Here is a 15,003-nt window from a genome sequence, read left to right as displayed (position 1 = left end):
GCCTCCTGGGTCCTTGCAGCTGGACGGAAGCAAGGGATACAGGTTCCTGTCCCCTAGGCACCACTGCTTTCCTCAGCTTCTGACTGTTCATGTGGCTTGAGCCCCACCACTGGTGCCCATCCTGTCAGATGGGTGACCTCACTGCCAGCTGGGTGAGACCCCAGAGTTTCAGACCAGGCAGATAACAGAGGCACCTGGATGACCATCCCTGAGCTGGGGACCCTGTTCCTGCCCCTGGCTGGCCAGGAGTTCTTCCCACAGGCACATTGTCTGGGGTAGAGGGAAAATCAGTGCCCTGGCACCCCTGGCCCCACTCCCATCTGAAATGCTTCTGTCCTGGGGCCCTTGGTGGTCTGGGGAGACCTGGCTGTCTGGCTTCCAGGGCCTAGAGTGGGTCGCTACCTTACCCCCTTGCTTCTTCCCTCACTTCTCTTTTATGTCCTGTGTTCTCTGCTTTCTCTCCCTTTGGGGTCTGTCCTGTCCGTTGCCACCCCACCATCCTGCAGAGGCTCAGCGGCTACCCTACTACGCCACCTACTGTCCCACCCGACTGCTCATCCATTCTATGTGCACCAGCCACTACCTGGACATCTTCATCACCTTCATCATCTGCCTCAATGTGGTCACCATGTCCCTGGAGCACTACAACCAGCCTACGGTGAGCCCCAGCCACACCTCTGGGTCCAGAGTCTCATGACCAGGTGTGGGAACCACACCCTAGGGACTGGACTGGGCAGTGGTGCTAGCTGATGGCTGGATCTGGGCAGCCACTCCATGCCAGGCTGGAATCTCAGGCATCTCCACCTGGGAAAGAAAGGTCATAGGGAAAGGTCATCCACTGTTGGTATGTGAGGGAGGCAACCTTCAGGTCTAGACTTGAGTTTGAGGTAGCAATAACTGTTCTGTGTTAAGTATTTACTCTTTACAAGGCAAGTGACATATATTGTTAATTCTTTTTCTTCTCATTGTAACCTTGAAATGGAGAGAGCTCTGTCCACATTCTATGGGTGAAGAAACCGAGTCTCAGAGAGATTAAATATCCTGTCTAGATGACCCAGCCAGGGGGAGTGGAGCAAGAACTGGACTTAGATTTCTATTCAGAGCCAGACACGTGGATATAGAAGGAAGGACATTCTGGGCAGCAGGACCATTATGGACAAATGCCCAGTGGAGGGAAAGCATGAGGGGGTGACCAGTTCCCACCTACTTTCAGAGTAGGGAGTGTGAGGGGCATGGGAGGGAATTTGCATTCTCCAGCTTCAGCCTAATAGAGTAGAGCGGAAACAAGGGGGATTCAGAACCTCTAGGTGAGGAAATTAGTATTAGAATTATCTTTCAAATACTGCTTTTAAGTGCCGTTGAGTCAGTTCCAGGTCATGGACTCTTGGTGCTGTACTGAAAGGTTGGCAGTTCAAACTCACCAGTCGCTCCTAGGAAACCCTATACAAGGAGTCAGAACTGGCTCATAGTGACCCTGTATGGATTTCCAAGAAACGGATGATGAACTTGAACTGTCCAGTGCTTTATCCTACAGAGTCAATATTATTGTTAAGCGCTGTCAAGTTGGTTCCCACTCATAGTGACCTTGTATAGGGTTCTGAGGAGTGGCTGGTGAGTTCAAACCACTCACCCTACAGTTCAAACCAAGCCTGTGGTCCAGTTCTTATTCTATAGAGCCACACCAGGACTCCAGTGCCAGGAGACGAGAGGACTGTTCGGAATGCAGTGAAAGGGAAATAGCCACTGATAGAATGGAACCGTGTTTGCAGAACTTTCAAATGACACAGAAAAGTGATATAATAATAGTTCAGACTGATCAATTATTATTCCTGTACCCAACACGGAATGGCTGTTAAGTTTTGACTAGTCCCAATTTACAGATTGAGAAACTAAGTCCAGAGAGGTCAAGTGACTTGTTCAAGGTAACATAGTGACTAAGATGAAGGTGGTGAGACAGAAATCAAATCTAGGAGAAGTGACTCTGAAGCTCTTGTTTTACATTGCAAAACAGTTTAACCACTATGCAAAACCACCTCCAAAGAAGAACAGCTAACCACACATGGAGAATTGAGGAAAAGATAAACAGAGGAAACAACAATGTAAAGCAAGTAATAAAATAAGATGTAAAGAATGAAACTAGATAAACAAATCATTGCACTAAACATTAATGGGCTAAATTCTCCCCTTAAAAAGTGGCTGCTTTCTGACTGGAGAAAGGTTGGGAGAGATCATGGAGCCTGGATCATGGTTCTGAAGTACCTCGCTAGCAGCGTCCTGTGCTGGGTTGTTACTTTTCCTCTCTCTTCGTTTGAGAGCTCAGTTAATGTCGGTGTGGCACAGTGATAACAGGGCCCCTCGATCTTCTCTTTGCCCTCTGTAGTCCCTGGAAACAGCCCTCAAGTACTGTAACTACATGTTCACCACTGTGTTTGTGCTGGAGGCTGTGCTGAAATTGGTGGCATTTGGCCTGAGGCGCTTCTTCAAGGATCGGTAAGTGGCTAGGCATAGGGTGAGCGGTGGGATGGGAAAACAGTCTTGACTCCTGGGTAAACCTACAGCAGCTGTGAGTGGGGAACCAATAAACGTCTTCTCACTGATGGCCAGGATCCCCTGGAATTATGAGAATTATGGTCTCAGCTGAGAGGTGCAGGACATTTTATCAAGCCCTTCTCTACTTATCTCCTGTGGGTCCTCTGTACTTCACAGCCACGGATACTCATTCTCTGTTTCAGAGGGAACAGTTTTCAAAAGACAGAAGGCTCAGAGAGATTGCGGGACTAGTCTGAGGCTACTTAGAACATCCAGACCAAGATGTAGACCTAAGTCAGAATCCACACCTCCTGTCCTGCTGGAGGACAGAGATGGTTGATTTAGCCTGGTGGACCCTTACTTAAGGGAATGGGGGCTGTGGAGAACAGAGAGGGGACCAAACCCAGTGGACTGGGCAGTTAGTAGGAAGGGTGACCACACAGCCCAGTGGCCACAATAGAAGGCAGAGTACTGGGGAGCTCCCCGCTACTAAGGCATGTCTAAACCAGAATTTCCTGCACCCTGCTTCTCATCCCTCCCCTCCTCTGGCCTGCTGAGTAGGTGGAACCAGCTGGACCTGGCCATTGTGCTGCTATCGGTGATGGGCATCACGCTGGAGGAGATTGAGATCAACGCTGCGTTACCCATCAATCCCACCATCATCCGCATCATGCGGGTTCTGCGCATTGCCCGTGGTGAGGGTCAGGGCGGGGAGGACAAGGAAGAACACAGGAGTGGATTGGGAGAGCGTGTGGGTACGGACGGGGAGGGCGTGAGGAGCTCCCTGCTGAGCTGGGAGGAACACACACTGGGCATATACAGTCCACCCCTCCCCTTTGACACACATACAGCCCCCACCCCCAGCTCTGCACACTGCACTCACAATCCTACTTTCTGTGGTATCCAGACCCATGGAGTTCAGTCTCTGTGGAAAAGGAGCCCAGTCCACAGTTCAGCCTGGAAGATGTGGCAAAGTAGTCCTCGATCCTCACTGGCACGATAACTGGGACAGAGTCCTCAACATAGCTTGAAAACCCCCTCTTTCCCAGTCTCTTTCATACCCAAGATTCTTCCATTTCTTTCCCCAAGCCCCCTGCCTTAATGCTTCTGACTCTGAGGTGGGGTGGAGAAAATCCTGGGTCACATTCCCAGAGTCCTCTTTAGCTGGGTGGGGGAGGGGAGAGGCATGACTGCTCATGCCCCCACATTTGCAGTCCATTAGGATTCAGTTACACTTTCTGCCCTTCCATTCCCCCACTCATGTGTGCCCTTGTTCACTTGCACTTTTACACACCAGCATCCACCTCTTGTACACGCATATTTTTGACACTGTTGTTCACCCTCAGCGTCCTTACATTCTAGCAAAGCGGCATCTGAGAGCAAGGATTCTGCACACTCATGTCCCACTGGCTGGGGCTCAAGGACTCTCAGCTTGCACGCTCCTCCATTTTCACACTCTTTCCCCACATTTCCACACATGTGCACACACACGTTCCACTGGCTGGGGCTCAAGGACTCTCAGCTTGCACACTCCTCCATTTTCACACTCTTTCCCCACATCTCCACACATGTGCACATTCACGTCCCACTGGCTGGGGCTGAGTGGGGTCGGGGTGGAATCTCGCCCACAGTGCTGAAGCTGTTGAAGATGGCCACAGGAATGCGTGCCCTGCTAGACACAGTGGTTCAGGCTCTGCCTCAGGTAAGAGCGCGCGCCCATCCTGCAGCCCTGTTTTGTTACCATCAGTGCCATCCTGGGCCCTGAGACTCAGGTCCTGGGGACTCGGACCCTGCCATCCCCTGTCCTCAAGCCTGCCCAGATCTCTGCCTGGGGAGGCAGCTTGGGCTGGGGTATAGGAGGACCCTCTGCTCTCTCGTTCCCACGTCACCAAGTGGCTGCTAGTATCTCCTCTGTACCTGGCCCTGTGTTGAGTGCGGAGGACCATGCTGCCCTTGGTGACTCACAGGTTGGTGGGGGAGACAGACACCTCAAGGAAGTATGGGGAGGGGGATGGTGGTACAGGAAAGAGAAGCTTGATGGTATAAGGAGGAGGTGGTGTGGATGGAGCACATCAGATAGGGTTTTCCAGGAAGAGGCTACATGAGACCCTCCACCCCTCCTGGTCAGGACATTTCACCTTCCCAGAAGGTCTGTAGTCCTGTCCTGGTCCCTCCTTGTCCCTGTGTCCTGCCCTTCCCCCTCCCCTCAGCACTGCCTCTGCCCCCATATGAACCTTGTTCACATTCATTTGTTCATGGTGTGCTCATCTAGTCACAAGATAAAAGGCATCTTAACCTAAAAAGCACAGGTATATCACGTGACAAATGCAGGTCAAAGATTCAGAGCCCAGGGAAGGTAGAAGCAAAGTGGATCCTCCCGGAGACCCAGGGTGAGGATGTTAATGAGCTGGGTTCTGCAGTCTGGTTTGAGTTTCCTGGTGGCCTCGTCACAAAGGAAAAGTCCACGGCTTTTCTTAGGCCTGGATGTAAAGCAAGGGTGTTTGCTCAAAGAGCTTCTCTCCTGCTCCCTGACACTAAATCCCTCAGAGGAATTTGTCACATGGAGAGGGGCTTTGAGCAACATGGAAGATGGGATCTTAGCACTTGTGCAAAAGAGTAATGTTTGTGCCCAGGTCATGTGCACTTACTAGGGGCCCAGCAGACACCAGGCAGGCCTTGGAGAGCTCAGAGACCCTGTGGGCAGTGCATCCTGGGGCAGAGTCTTTAATTCTCATGGATATAGTCCTGGGAGTGGAACTGCTGGGTCACATGGTAATCCTGTGAGGAGGCTTCTGATAGTTCATAGAAAAATTCTGTTCTCTTTTCACTCCATTTTCCCACAAACTGAAGCCCCGTGTAGTTTTGATTTTTTGAGGAACTACCACACTGTTTTCCTACCAGCAATGGGTAAGGTTCCAGTTTTCCCACATCCTGGCCAACATTTATTATTTTCCTTGTTTTTATTTTTTAAATCTTTGCCATCTTAGACAGTGTTGTGGTATCTCATTGTGATTGTGATTTGCGTTTCTCTGACGGCTAATGGCTGACACTTTTTATATGGTCAGTGGCCATTTGAATAACCTCTTTGGTGAAGTGTCTATTCCTGTCCTTTGCCCATTTTGTGACTGGGCTATCTGATGTGTTTTTGTGTTAAGAGCTGAGTGTTTCAAATGCCCATGGTTGGGCCCCATTGCTGGGGGTGGGGGTGGGGGTGGGGGTGAGGTTTGGGTGGTGTCATTGGAAAGAGAGTTCCTAGGAAGACAACAGGAGCTTGACTGTGAGGGTGAGCCCTGGGCTGGGCTGTGCAGACTGGGAGCAGGGAGAAGCTCAGACTCCAGCCGCATTGCCCTGGATCAAAGTCTCCCCCTCTGTGCGTCCCTGGACACATGACGGAATGTCTGTGTGTCTTAGTCTCCTCATGTGTGGGATAGGGATAATAGTGTTTGCCTTTTCTCCATTAATCCTAATGTTGTTTATGGCTCTGCTTGTTAGGAGTTAGGTTGTCTGGATGCTGAAGTGTAGTCCCTATAGAAAGCTTTTGATCTTCATTAGTAAGTGCTTCAAGTCCTTTTCACCTTCAGCCAGCAAAGTTGTGTCCCCTGCATTTGGCTGTGTTTTCTCTGCCAGATGGGGCAGGGTGGGGATGGGAGAAAGGGCCCTGAGATGCCCACTGCAATGAAAGGTAGTCTGACCACCACTCAGTAGCAGTAATAGATGGAGGTGGTCACTGGCTGTTGGCCTAGGGTGGAACCTCTGGTGGAGAGGGCGGCCTCTAAGACAGCCATGGAGAGCAGGAGCTGAGACCCGGTGACAGCTGTTAGGACAACATAACCATGGGCTCTGAGGCTGGCCTGAGGGGTGGTTGAGAAGTCTCTTGGGTCTGGGTTCAAGTTCTAGTTCCTCCACTGACCACGTGACCTCAGTGAGTGCCTCATCTTCTTTGAGCCTCAGTTTCCACAACTGCCAAGTGAGGGTCATGATATGCTTCTGTTGTGGGTTTCTTGATGGAATCGAAGTGGTCATACTGAAGGACTTGTTGTCCTCATTGGCTGACATATCCTCGGGGCATCAGCTTCTCACCTGGCAGGGTGAAGCCCCTCCAACTTGTTCTTCAGCCTCTGGTGACACCCCTTCCTGTCTCTGCTGAAGCTGGAGGGCTGGAGGGGGCTGGCCAGCTCTACTGACTGGGGCCCCAGCAGTGTCTGTGTTAGACAGGTGACCTCCCCACACCACCAAAGCCTGCTGTCTTGAAGACCCTCACTGTCATCTGCTTTAAACTGGGCCATCCTGCGGCCTCACGCCTGGTACGCACTCAATAAGTGCTTGTTTCATTAATGAATGGAACATCATTTAATTAGTCAGACACTATCAGTTTGATTGTTTAAGAATGGTTCAGAAGGAAACCCTTCTCTCTGGAGCAGGGAGACTGGAGGATCAGTGATGAACAGGGCTCACTTTTCAGCAATTAATGCCAACGTGTTTCTAATTCTCTCCACGCAGGCCTTTGGAGGGTTCTAGCAAACATTTCCTTTCTAGGGCAAGAGCATGCTTGAGCCTTTTTGTATCTACAGCAAGAGTTAAAGGCAGCCTCCAGCATGTGGACAGATTTGAAATAGGTTTGAAATCTGGGACGCTTTTCTCCCACAGGAACTGAGGGCTGGAGGTGGCTGGGTTTGCAGGAAGCGTCTGTGGGACCTGGTCCTGCCTGATCCTTGTTCTTCCTTATGCTTGGCCAGACCCTATGCTGGCTGAGGAGGCAGATCTGACTTAATCCAGCCACGTTTTTGCTCTTGAGAACCCCCCTCCCCTCAGGGGTTCTCAAGAGCAAGTGACCATACCCTGACTTTACCCACACTATCTGCCTGCATCTCTATCTGCCGGGAGGAATCAGGGCAGGTTTCTTGGTGGTGATGGCCTTGGAGCTGAGCTGTCCTTCCTTGTTCCGCCCCTCTCTGTTCATCCATGGACTCCTTAAGACCCCTGCACAGGGATGTAGATTACTAATGGCTTGTGTGGCCCCTGGGCCCTCCCTTCCTGCTGGGTTTGAATTCTACCTCCCGAGTACCAGCTGAGTGTACCTGGGCAAGTGACTTCACTCTGGATCCTGGTTTCTTCATCAGAGGCATGCGGGTGAAGGGAGGGATAGGTGGTTGGGGTGACGTGCTGGGTGGGAGACTTCCGGTAAAGGCATCATTCGGGACCCCTCCCTGGCCGGCCTGTCTCCAGGCAGTGATGGGGAACAACAGGCATGGACCCAGCTTGGTCCACAGGTTGCTGCTGCTCTCCTGCCCCCCTAACTTGGCTGGCACTCACCCCTGCTCTCCCTGCAGGTGGGCAACCTGGGTCTCCTGTTCATGCTGCTGTTCTTCATTTATGCCGCTCTGGGTGTGGAGCTCTTTGGGAAGCTGAGTGAGTGGTCCGGCCCACACTGGGGTGCGGAGAGGGTCTGGAGGAGGGCCGTGGTGGGGCGTTGGAAGCCTTAGACCCTCCCTTCTAGTGACATCTGGGTCTTTGGATTGGGAAGCTGCCCTCCACCACTGGGCCCACAGCAAGGTGGGTGGATGGTCCTCAGCTATCCTTACCCTGCATTGGGCAGGTGAAGAGGCATTTAAGAGACCCTGACTGAGGTCCCTGTGTGGTGGATCCCAACCTGCAGTGGACATCCCTGAGGGCCAGTCCTGTCTGTAGCCAGCACTGACCCAGCACTCAGAGAGCCAAGGCAGGAAAGGGTGTCAGAACCCACACTAAGCCTGCCCTTCACAGAGGTAGCTCTGGAGAGCAGGGATCCCTTGGGGGCTCTATCCCAACTTCTCTCCTGAACTGACTTATATGTTACCTCCCTGAGCTGCCGTTTCTCCATTTGTGGTCTGGGCACATTGCGGCACACACCTCAGAGGGTTGACTGAGGTGGGGATTTGGAGATGGGGCTGTGTAGGGGGATCTGCCTGTGGGCAGGGCTGGCTGACCTTCTCTTTCCTGTAGTCTGCAATGACGAGAACCCGTGCGAAGGCATGAGCCGCCATGCCACCTTCGAGAACTTCGGCATGGCCTTCCTCACACTTTTCCAGGTCTCCACTGGCGACAATTGGAACGGGATCATGAAGGTGCTCATGGGCAGGCAGGAGGGAGAAATGAAGGGTTCTGCTCTCTGGGATGCCTTTCTGGGCCCTCTGCCCACGTGGGAGGGGAGGGATAGGCTGAGAGAAATGCAGAGACCTGCTGGGTCCTCGCAGCAAAGCCACACAGACCAGGGAAGAACAGGTCCTCTCTGTCCACCCCTGCCTCTCCCCACTGCCCTGGGGATCAACTCTGCTCAGGGCCCAAGGGGACTCTAGGGCCAGGCAGGTCTCCCTGAGGTCTCTGTGGTGGAAACAGGTAGCGGACATGACCCACACCACACAGAACAAGAATGGCCCCCTTGGTCCTGAGGACTGGGACCCAGGGAGGCAGGAGAAGTCCAGCAGAAGGGTGGGAAGGCCTTGCCAACCCTGCTGGCTTTGGAGGCTGGGCATGAAAATCAGAGCAAGGGTAGGGAGACTCTGGTTCAAGCAACTTGGCCAGAGCCCCCAGGGCCCCAGCACAATGTACCCTGACCCAGAACTAAACTCAAAATGATTAACAAAGACCAGATTGCTGGTCAGATAGTGGCCTGGTGGAGTCCCAACACTTCAGTCTGGAACTGTACTCACCCTGTGGCTCCCTTGTTAGCCAAACAATGGTTATTGGTGGTCGTGATGTACCGTAGAGTCGGTTCTGACTCATAGCGTCCCTGTACGGGGGATTCCGAGGCTGTAACTCTTTACGGGAGCAGAAAGCCTCATTTTTCTCCTGCGGAACAGCTGGTTGTTTCAAACTGCTGTCCTTGCAATTCGCAGCCTGATTCGTAATCACTACGCTGGTCTATAAAGAGGACACCACTAGGGCAATATGCACACTCAACAATAACCATTTGAGATGAAAAGGACAGCATTTACCCCCATGGGCAAAGCTCAGAAGGGATAGGAAAGAAGGAGTGGAAGCAGGAAACACAGGGCGGAAGTGGGATGAGTGGTTAAGGTTACTGCAATCAATAAGATGAAACAAAATGTGTAGGAATTGTTCAATGGAAAACTGATGTGCTCTGCAAACCTCCACCCCACTCACAATAAAAAAATGAAACAAGAAGAACGTGTCCCATTCAGCTGTCCCGGGCTGAGCGTGACCCTCGGAGGGGAGAGCCAGGAGGAGGGCCGGCGGCCTGGTGCTCTGGACCTCACCGCCGGCACCGCCCCCTACAGGACACTCTGAGAGACTGCACGCACGATGAGCGGAGCTGCTTGAGCAGCCTGCAGTTCGTGTCGCCGCTGTACTTCGTCAGCTTCGTGCTCACGGCCCAGTTTGTGCTCATCAACGTGGTGGTGGCTGTGCTCATGAAACACCTGGACGACAGCAACAAGGAGGCGCAGGAGGACGCCGAGATGGACGCCGAGATCGAGCTCGAGATGGCCCACGGCCTAGGCCCCAGCCCCCGACCGCCCAGCGGCTCCCCAGGGGCACCGGGCCGCGGTCCGGGTGGTCCAGGCGGAGCAGGCGCTGGGGCCGACCCCGAGGGCCGCCTGCGCCGCCGCTGCTACTCTCCAGCCCAGGTGAGGGCGCGGGGGCCTAGGCGGGCGGGCACGCGGGGCTGCAAGGACCCCTGTCTTCTTGGGGCCCCACCTCATCCTGCCCGGTCCACGGGTGATCGGGCCCAGGCCAGGCCCGCCTGCCCCAGAGTCCCGACCCGGCCGATAATCCCGCCTGTCCCCGCCCCGTCCCCGTCCGCCTAGGAGAACCTGTGGTTGGACAGCGTCTCTTTAATCATCAAGGACTCCTTGGAGGGGGAGCTGACCATCATCGACAACCTGTCCGGATCCGTCTTCCACCACTACTCGTCGCCTGCCAGCTGTGACAAGTGTCACCATGACAAGCAAGAGGTAGCGGCAGGCTGGGAGGGGACCTTGGGGCGGGGGGCATTCAAAGCTCTGGAGCTGGAGAGACCAGGTGAGACTGACCCCTGTGGGCAGGTCAACCGTCCTGAGCCCAGGGTTTGTATCCATCTGGTGTGGCCTCGGAGGGCTCGAAGGGCAGTTGCCTCACCTCAGAAAGCTCTAGAACCTGGCCAGCCCGGTCCTCTAGAAGTTGTCCTTTCTGTGGTGTGAGGGGGTCCTGGGGCCCACTCCCTGCCAGGACCTTCTGTCCTGGTTCTGGGCTTCCTCCTGCCCCAGCATGGGGCACCCTCAAGTGGCTAGACTTGATGCAACTCCTTCCCCGGGCACTCCAGCCCTTGGGGGGCTGTGAGGTGACCTCTGACTTGTCCCTGCTCAGGGCGGGTCCCTAGGAATCCTTAGGTGTGAGTTTGGGTTCCAACTCTCATCCATGGTGAATATGAATTCTCTTGGGGCTTGGGGAGTCCTGGTCACACAATGGTTAAAGTACTTGGCTGCTAATTAACAGATTGGAGGAGGGTGTGGCCGTCTGTTTCTGTCAAGATGAAGGTCTGGGAGACCCTCTGGGGTGTTCCGCCCTATCCTGCATGCTCACTGTGAGTCAGAATGAACTCCACGGTAATGGGCTTGGTTTTTGGTGTTTTGTGTCCTGGCCCTTGCAGCTACCTTGGCCAACACCACACTAGGGGCTACGGGAGATCCGGGCCACTTCGAGGGACACTTGATCTGGGGTTGAACAGAGCAGTTGTGGCGTCACAGCCTATGAGACGTGCCTGATGGGCTGCCCAGATCTGCCACTGTGCTCCACTCCAGGGCCCACAGCATGACCCTGAGCTCGCCTCCCTGTCCTCTGGAGGGTGATCTGAGAGTTCCAGGGTGACCCAAAGCCCCACCTCCTCCTGCAGGTACAGCTGGCTGAGACGGAGGCCTTCTCCCTGAACTCTGACCGGTCCTCGTCCATCCTGCTGGGTGATGACCTGAGTCTTGAGGACCTCACAGCCTGCCCTCCAGGCCCCAAAAATGGCAAGGTGAGCAGCCCCGGGGATGGGGGGTGGAAGGGGGGCCTGTCCTCAAGCCTGGCCCTGACCCATCTGCTAGGACACTCTTCTCCCAGTCCACCCACTTTGTGCTGGGTTCTCGTTTTCTGTTAGACAGATGGGGCAGTGGGGCTCAGAGAGGTTGAGTGATTTACCTAAAGTCACACAGCAGTGGAACCAGCCCCGGTTCCAACCCGGTATCCCAGAGTCTCTGCTGTTCTTTGTTGCTCTGAGCACCTTTTCTCCGTCCCAGGAAGGCCCACCTCACAGGATGCTGTGAGGGTAAAAGGAACAGGGGAATCCAATCAGGTAAAGCACCTACTGTGTGCCAAGTGCATTACCGCTAATTTCTGGGCATTAGAGCTTGGAGGCTCTGAGCTGGCAGAGTGGGAGGCCATCCCTGGGACTGGTCCCCAAGTCCTGCCCTACAGCTGCTGGGGCAGTAGAAAGGGCCTCTGGTTTGATCCTGGAGCTGCAGGTTGGGGAGATGGCTTCTCTGGGTTTGTGTCCTCAAGGCCAAGTGCTTCCTGCCCTGGCCAGTGGAGAGAGCTAGGAAGCTTTGTCCAGGTGGAGATACAGTAGTCCTGCCCTCAGAGAACTTCTGTCGCTTCGACCCCCAGGCAGTCTGGACTTGGGCTGCTGCCCTCCTGGCGTGCCCTCCCTCAGCTCAGGGCAGGCTGAGAACGGGGAGTGAAGGCGATGAGGAGCCCCCTCTCCCCACCTTGTCCCCTTTGTCTCCAGGAAACCAGTAGCTTTCAGCTCCCGCAGCCACCCCAGCCCCTTCCTGCATCTCCCCACAGCCTGCACCCCACAGGATGTCAGGGTGCACAGTTTCCGGGCTCTGGTTGGGGCTTAGTGGGGTGCAGTCTGATTAATCTAGGTCATGTTTCATGCAGGACTCAGACAGCAAGTCATTGGGTCAGGGGGCCACCTGCTTCAAAGGGGCATTGAGACAGCTTCTCTGGAGCTTGCTGGGGCAGGTGCCACCTCAGGCTGCAGGGCCCATGAGGTGCTGGAAAGACCGCTGGGCCCAGAGCCAGCTCATGCTCACTGGGTAGCATCTCATGCCAAGTCCTTCCTGCCCTGGCGAGGTGGGGCATAGAGTCTGGGGCCAGGCGCTCTGTGTGCAGCCAGTGAGCAGCCGGGAAGCAGGGTACCCTCCCAGTGTGTGAACGTGGAAACTGAGGCCTTCCTAAGACCATGCTCACAAGGTGGTTTCTGATGCCTTTACTTAACCTTGACTCGGCTTCTGCGATGGATAGAGATGAGGTAGACCCTCCCCTGCCCTCAAGGATCATCGATTGAAGAGAGAAGCACACAGTGGGGGACTACTAACTGCTTTGGACAGAGGGCTTCCTGGAGGTGGGGCCCTTTCACCTGAGTTGGGAGGATGATTGTTGGCGGGTGGAAGAGTTGAGAGGTATGGCACACAGGCTGGGACCGAGATTCAGAGGTGGGCCCTGCCATGGAGTAGGGGTGTGAGGGGAGCAGTGGTCATCCGGACTCATTAACTCCCCTCCCTGCAGGGTGAGCCGGACCCGCCTGAGCCCATCCGTGTGGGGGACCTTGGGGAATGCTTCTTCCCCTTGTCCAATACGGCCGTCTCGTCCGGCCCAAAGAACTACCTGTGTGAGATGGAGACGATTCCGTTCAACCCTGTCCGGTCCTGGCTGAAACACGAGAACAGTCCAGGTGAGGGCAGGGTGTCCCACCACCTTCCCCAACCTCATCTTGATGTCTGCTTCAAAGGCAAGGGGTTGAGTTTTGCCCCTAGAGTTTTTGTTCAGCCTGTTGTATTTAATTCGGAGAGAACCAGAGGGCTATCTGACAGGAAGAGGTAGGAATCCCAGGCCTGAGAGAATAAGGATACAAGATCAACAGCCAAACGATACAGAGAGATGGGACAAAGAGTATCCCAGGAACGTCTTGTGTGCCATCGAATCTGCTCTGACGCATGGTAATCCTGTTTTGGGTTTCTGAGAGTGACTGGGGGCGTTGAACTGCTGATCTTGTGGTTCGCAGTCCAGTGCCTATCCTGAAATGACACACCAGACTCTTAGGTGTAGGGAAACTGGATGCAGAGCTTCTCAGGAACCATGGTGAGAAGGGGAACAGGTTGGCACATACATTATCCAGCAGAAGGAAAACTGCAGTATTATTCAAGTTTTCTTTTTCTAGAGTTAAAAATTTGAGAGATTAATCCTACAGACGTTCACGCAAGGTGCTAATGAACTACAGAAAGCCTGGTGTCTTCAAAGGTCTTTTGTGAAAATGTCTTAAAATTCTTCCTTGGTCCAACTATGTCCAGCTCTCCTGTATGGCTTCACTGTGGACATTGAGGATAGGAGACTGGGCTGGTCCATCCCTGGACCTCCTTCACCTCCAGTCTAAAGAGTTAAGAGGTTCAGCAGAAGAGGGCTGAGCTTATACTAGGAGCCCTTCTGGAAGAGCTGGCACTGAGCCCCTTCTAGAAGGTGCTGGCGGGGAGAGGGAGGTTCTTGTCTTGACATGATGGCTGAGACCCCAGACTTCTTGAACCAAACACCAGGACAAAAGAAGCATTTTGATTGAATGAAACTCCACCCCCTTCAGTTAACCAATGACATATTTGCATTTTCCTTAAATCATAAGAAAGCAATGGAATCAAAATCTCACTCAGGGGCATTCAGGTTATCCAATCACCTTGGGGACTTATTCACATGCCTCTGAATTACTTTGTCCCACCCTCACCATGGGAGGTAGTGAGGCCACCCTGAGCAGGGAGATGGCTCCTGCCCTATCCCACAGCCACCGAAGACCTGCCCCAGGTCTCAGACTTGCCTCTACTGGCCTTGATCACGGCATGGGAGTTAGGGCCTAAAGGCCACTGGGCCACACAGCATGGTGACCAGGACCCTCTCCATTCCCAGCCTGCTCTGTCCATCCATGGAAGGGTCAGGGAGCTCTCAGGCCTGGCCCCTCATCCCTGCCTTCCCAAGTGTGACTGATGTGGGCCTGGCTGGGGCCTCTCTAAACTGCTGCTGCTGATTTTTTTTTTAAATCTTACTGATTTTGTTGTTGTTGATGGCACAGTAGAACACACACCAGTCTAACCACAGTCTAGGGTAGGCACTGAGCTGCAAGGTCATTTAAACTGCAACCCACCAGCCGTTCCTCAGAAACCCTGTTCAGGGTTACTATGAGTCAGAACTGACTCAATGACACTTATCAACAACAACACCAACAATACAGTGACCCTGATGATTCTTCAACTTGTGCAACCTTCTCATTCCCTGCACCCCACTCCCCCCATATGTTCCTGAGTTGCTCCTCCCCATTCACAAAAGCCTCATGGGCTCCTAAGGTTCCTGTCAAAACCTCTGAGCTGCTTCTGTCCATTAGATCCCATCTAGGCAAGGAGCTCTGGTAGCGTAGTGGTTACGAATCGGGCTGCAAACCTTAAGGTCAGCAGTTTGAAACTACCAGCTGTCCCG

At 53.8% G+C, this 15,003-nt stretch overlaps 1 protein-coding gene across 1 annotated transcript in view; it reads left to right on the top strand.

Moving 5' to 3' along the window:
• Window positions 1-15,003, top strand: part of CACNA1I (calcium channel, voltage-dependent, T type, alpha 1I subunit) — a 157,193-nt gene that overhangs the window by 136,628 nt on the left and 5,562 nt on the right. Inside the window, exons 25-34 of the mRNA XM_006865169.1 lie at window positions 507-658; window positions 2,381-2,490; window positions 3,091-3,224; window positions 4,161-4,231; window positions 7,860-7,938; window positions 8,512-8,633; window positions 9,807-10,154; window positions 10,335-10,481; window positions 11,399-11,521; window positions 13,057-13,222. Coding sequence (XP_006865231.1) covers window positions 507-658; window positions 2,381-2,490; window positions 3,091-3,224; window positions 4,161-4,231; window positions 7,860-7,938; window positions 8,512-8,633; window positions 9,807-10,154; window positions 10,335-10,481; window positions 11,399-11,521; window positions 13,057-13,222 — 1,452 coding nt within the window. The remainder of the gene's footprint in view (window positions 1-506; window positions 659-2,380; window positions 2,491-3,090; window positions 3,225-4,160; window positions 4,232-7,859; window positions 7,939-8,511; window positions 8,634-9,806; window positions 10,155-10,334; window positions 10,482-11,398; window positions 11,522-13,056; window positions 13,223-15,003) is intronic.

The sequence above is a fragment of the Chrysochloris asiatica genome, unplaced genomic scaffold (assembly GCF_000296735.1).
Source record: "Chrysochloris asiatica unplaced genomic scaffold, ChrAsi1.0 scaffold00076, whole genome shotgun sequence".
NCBI lineage: Eukaryota > Metazoa > Chordata > Mammalia > Afrosoricida > Chrysochloridae > Chrysochloris > Chrysochloris asiatica.
The sequence above is the reverse complement of the archived record's forward strand: the minus strand, read 5'-3'. Positions and strand labels throughout refer to the sequence as shown.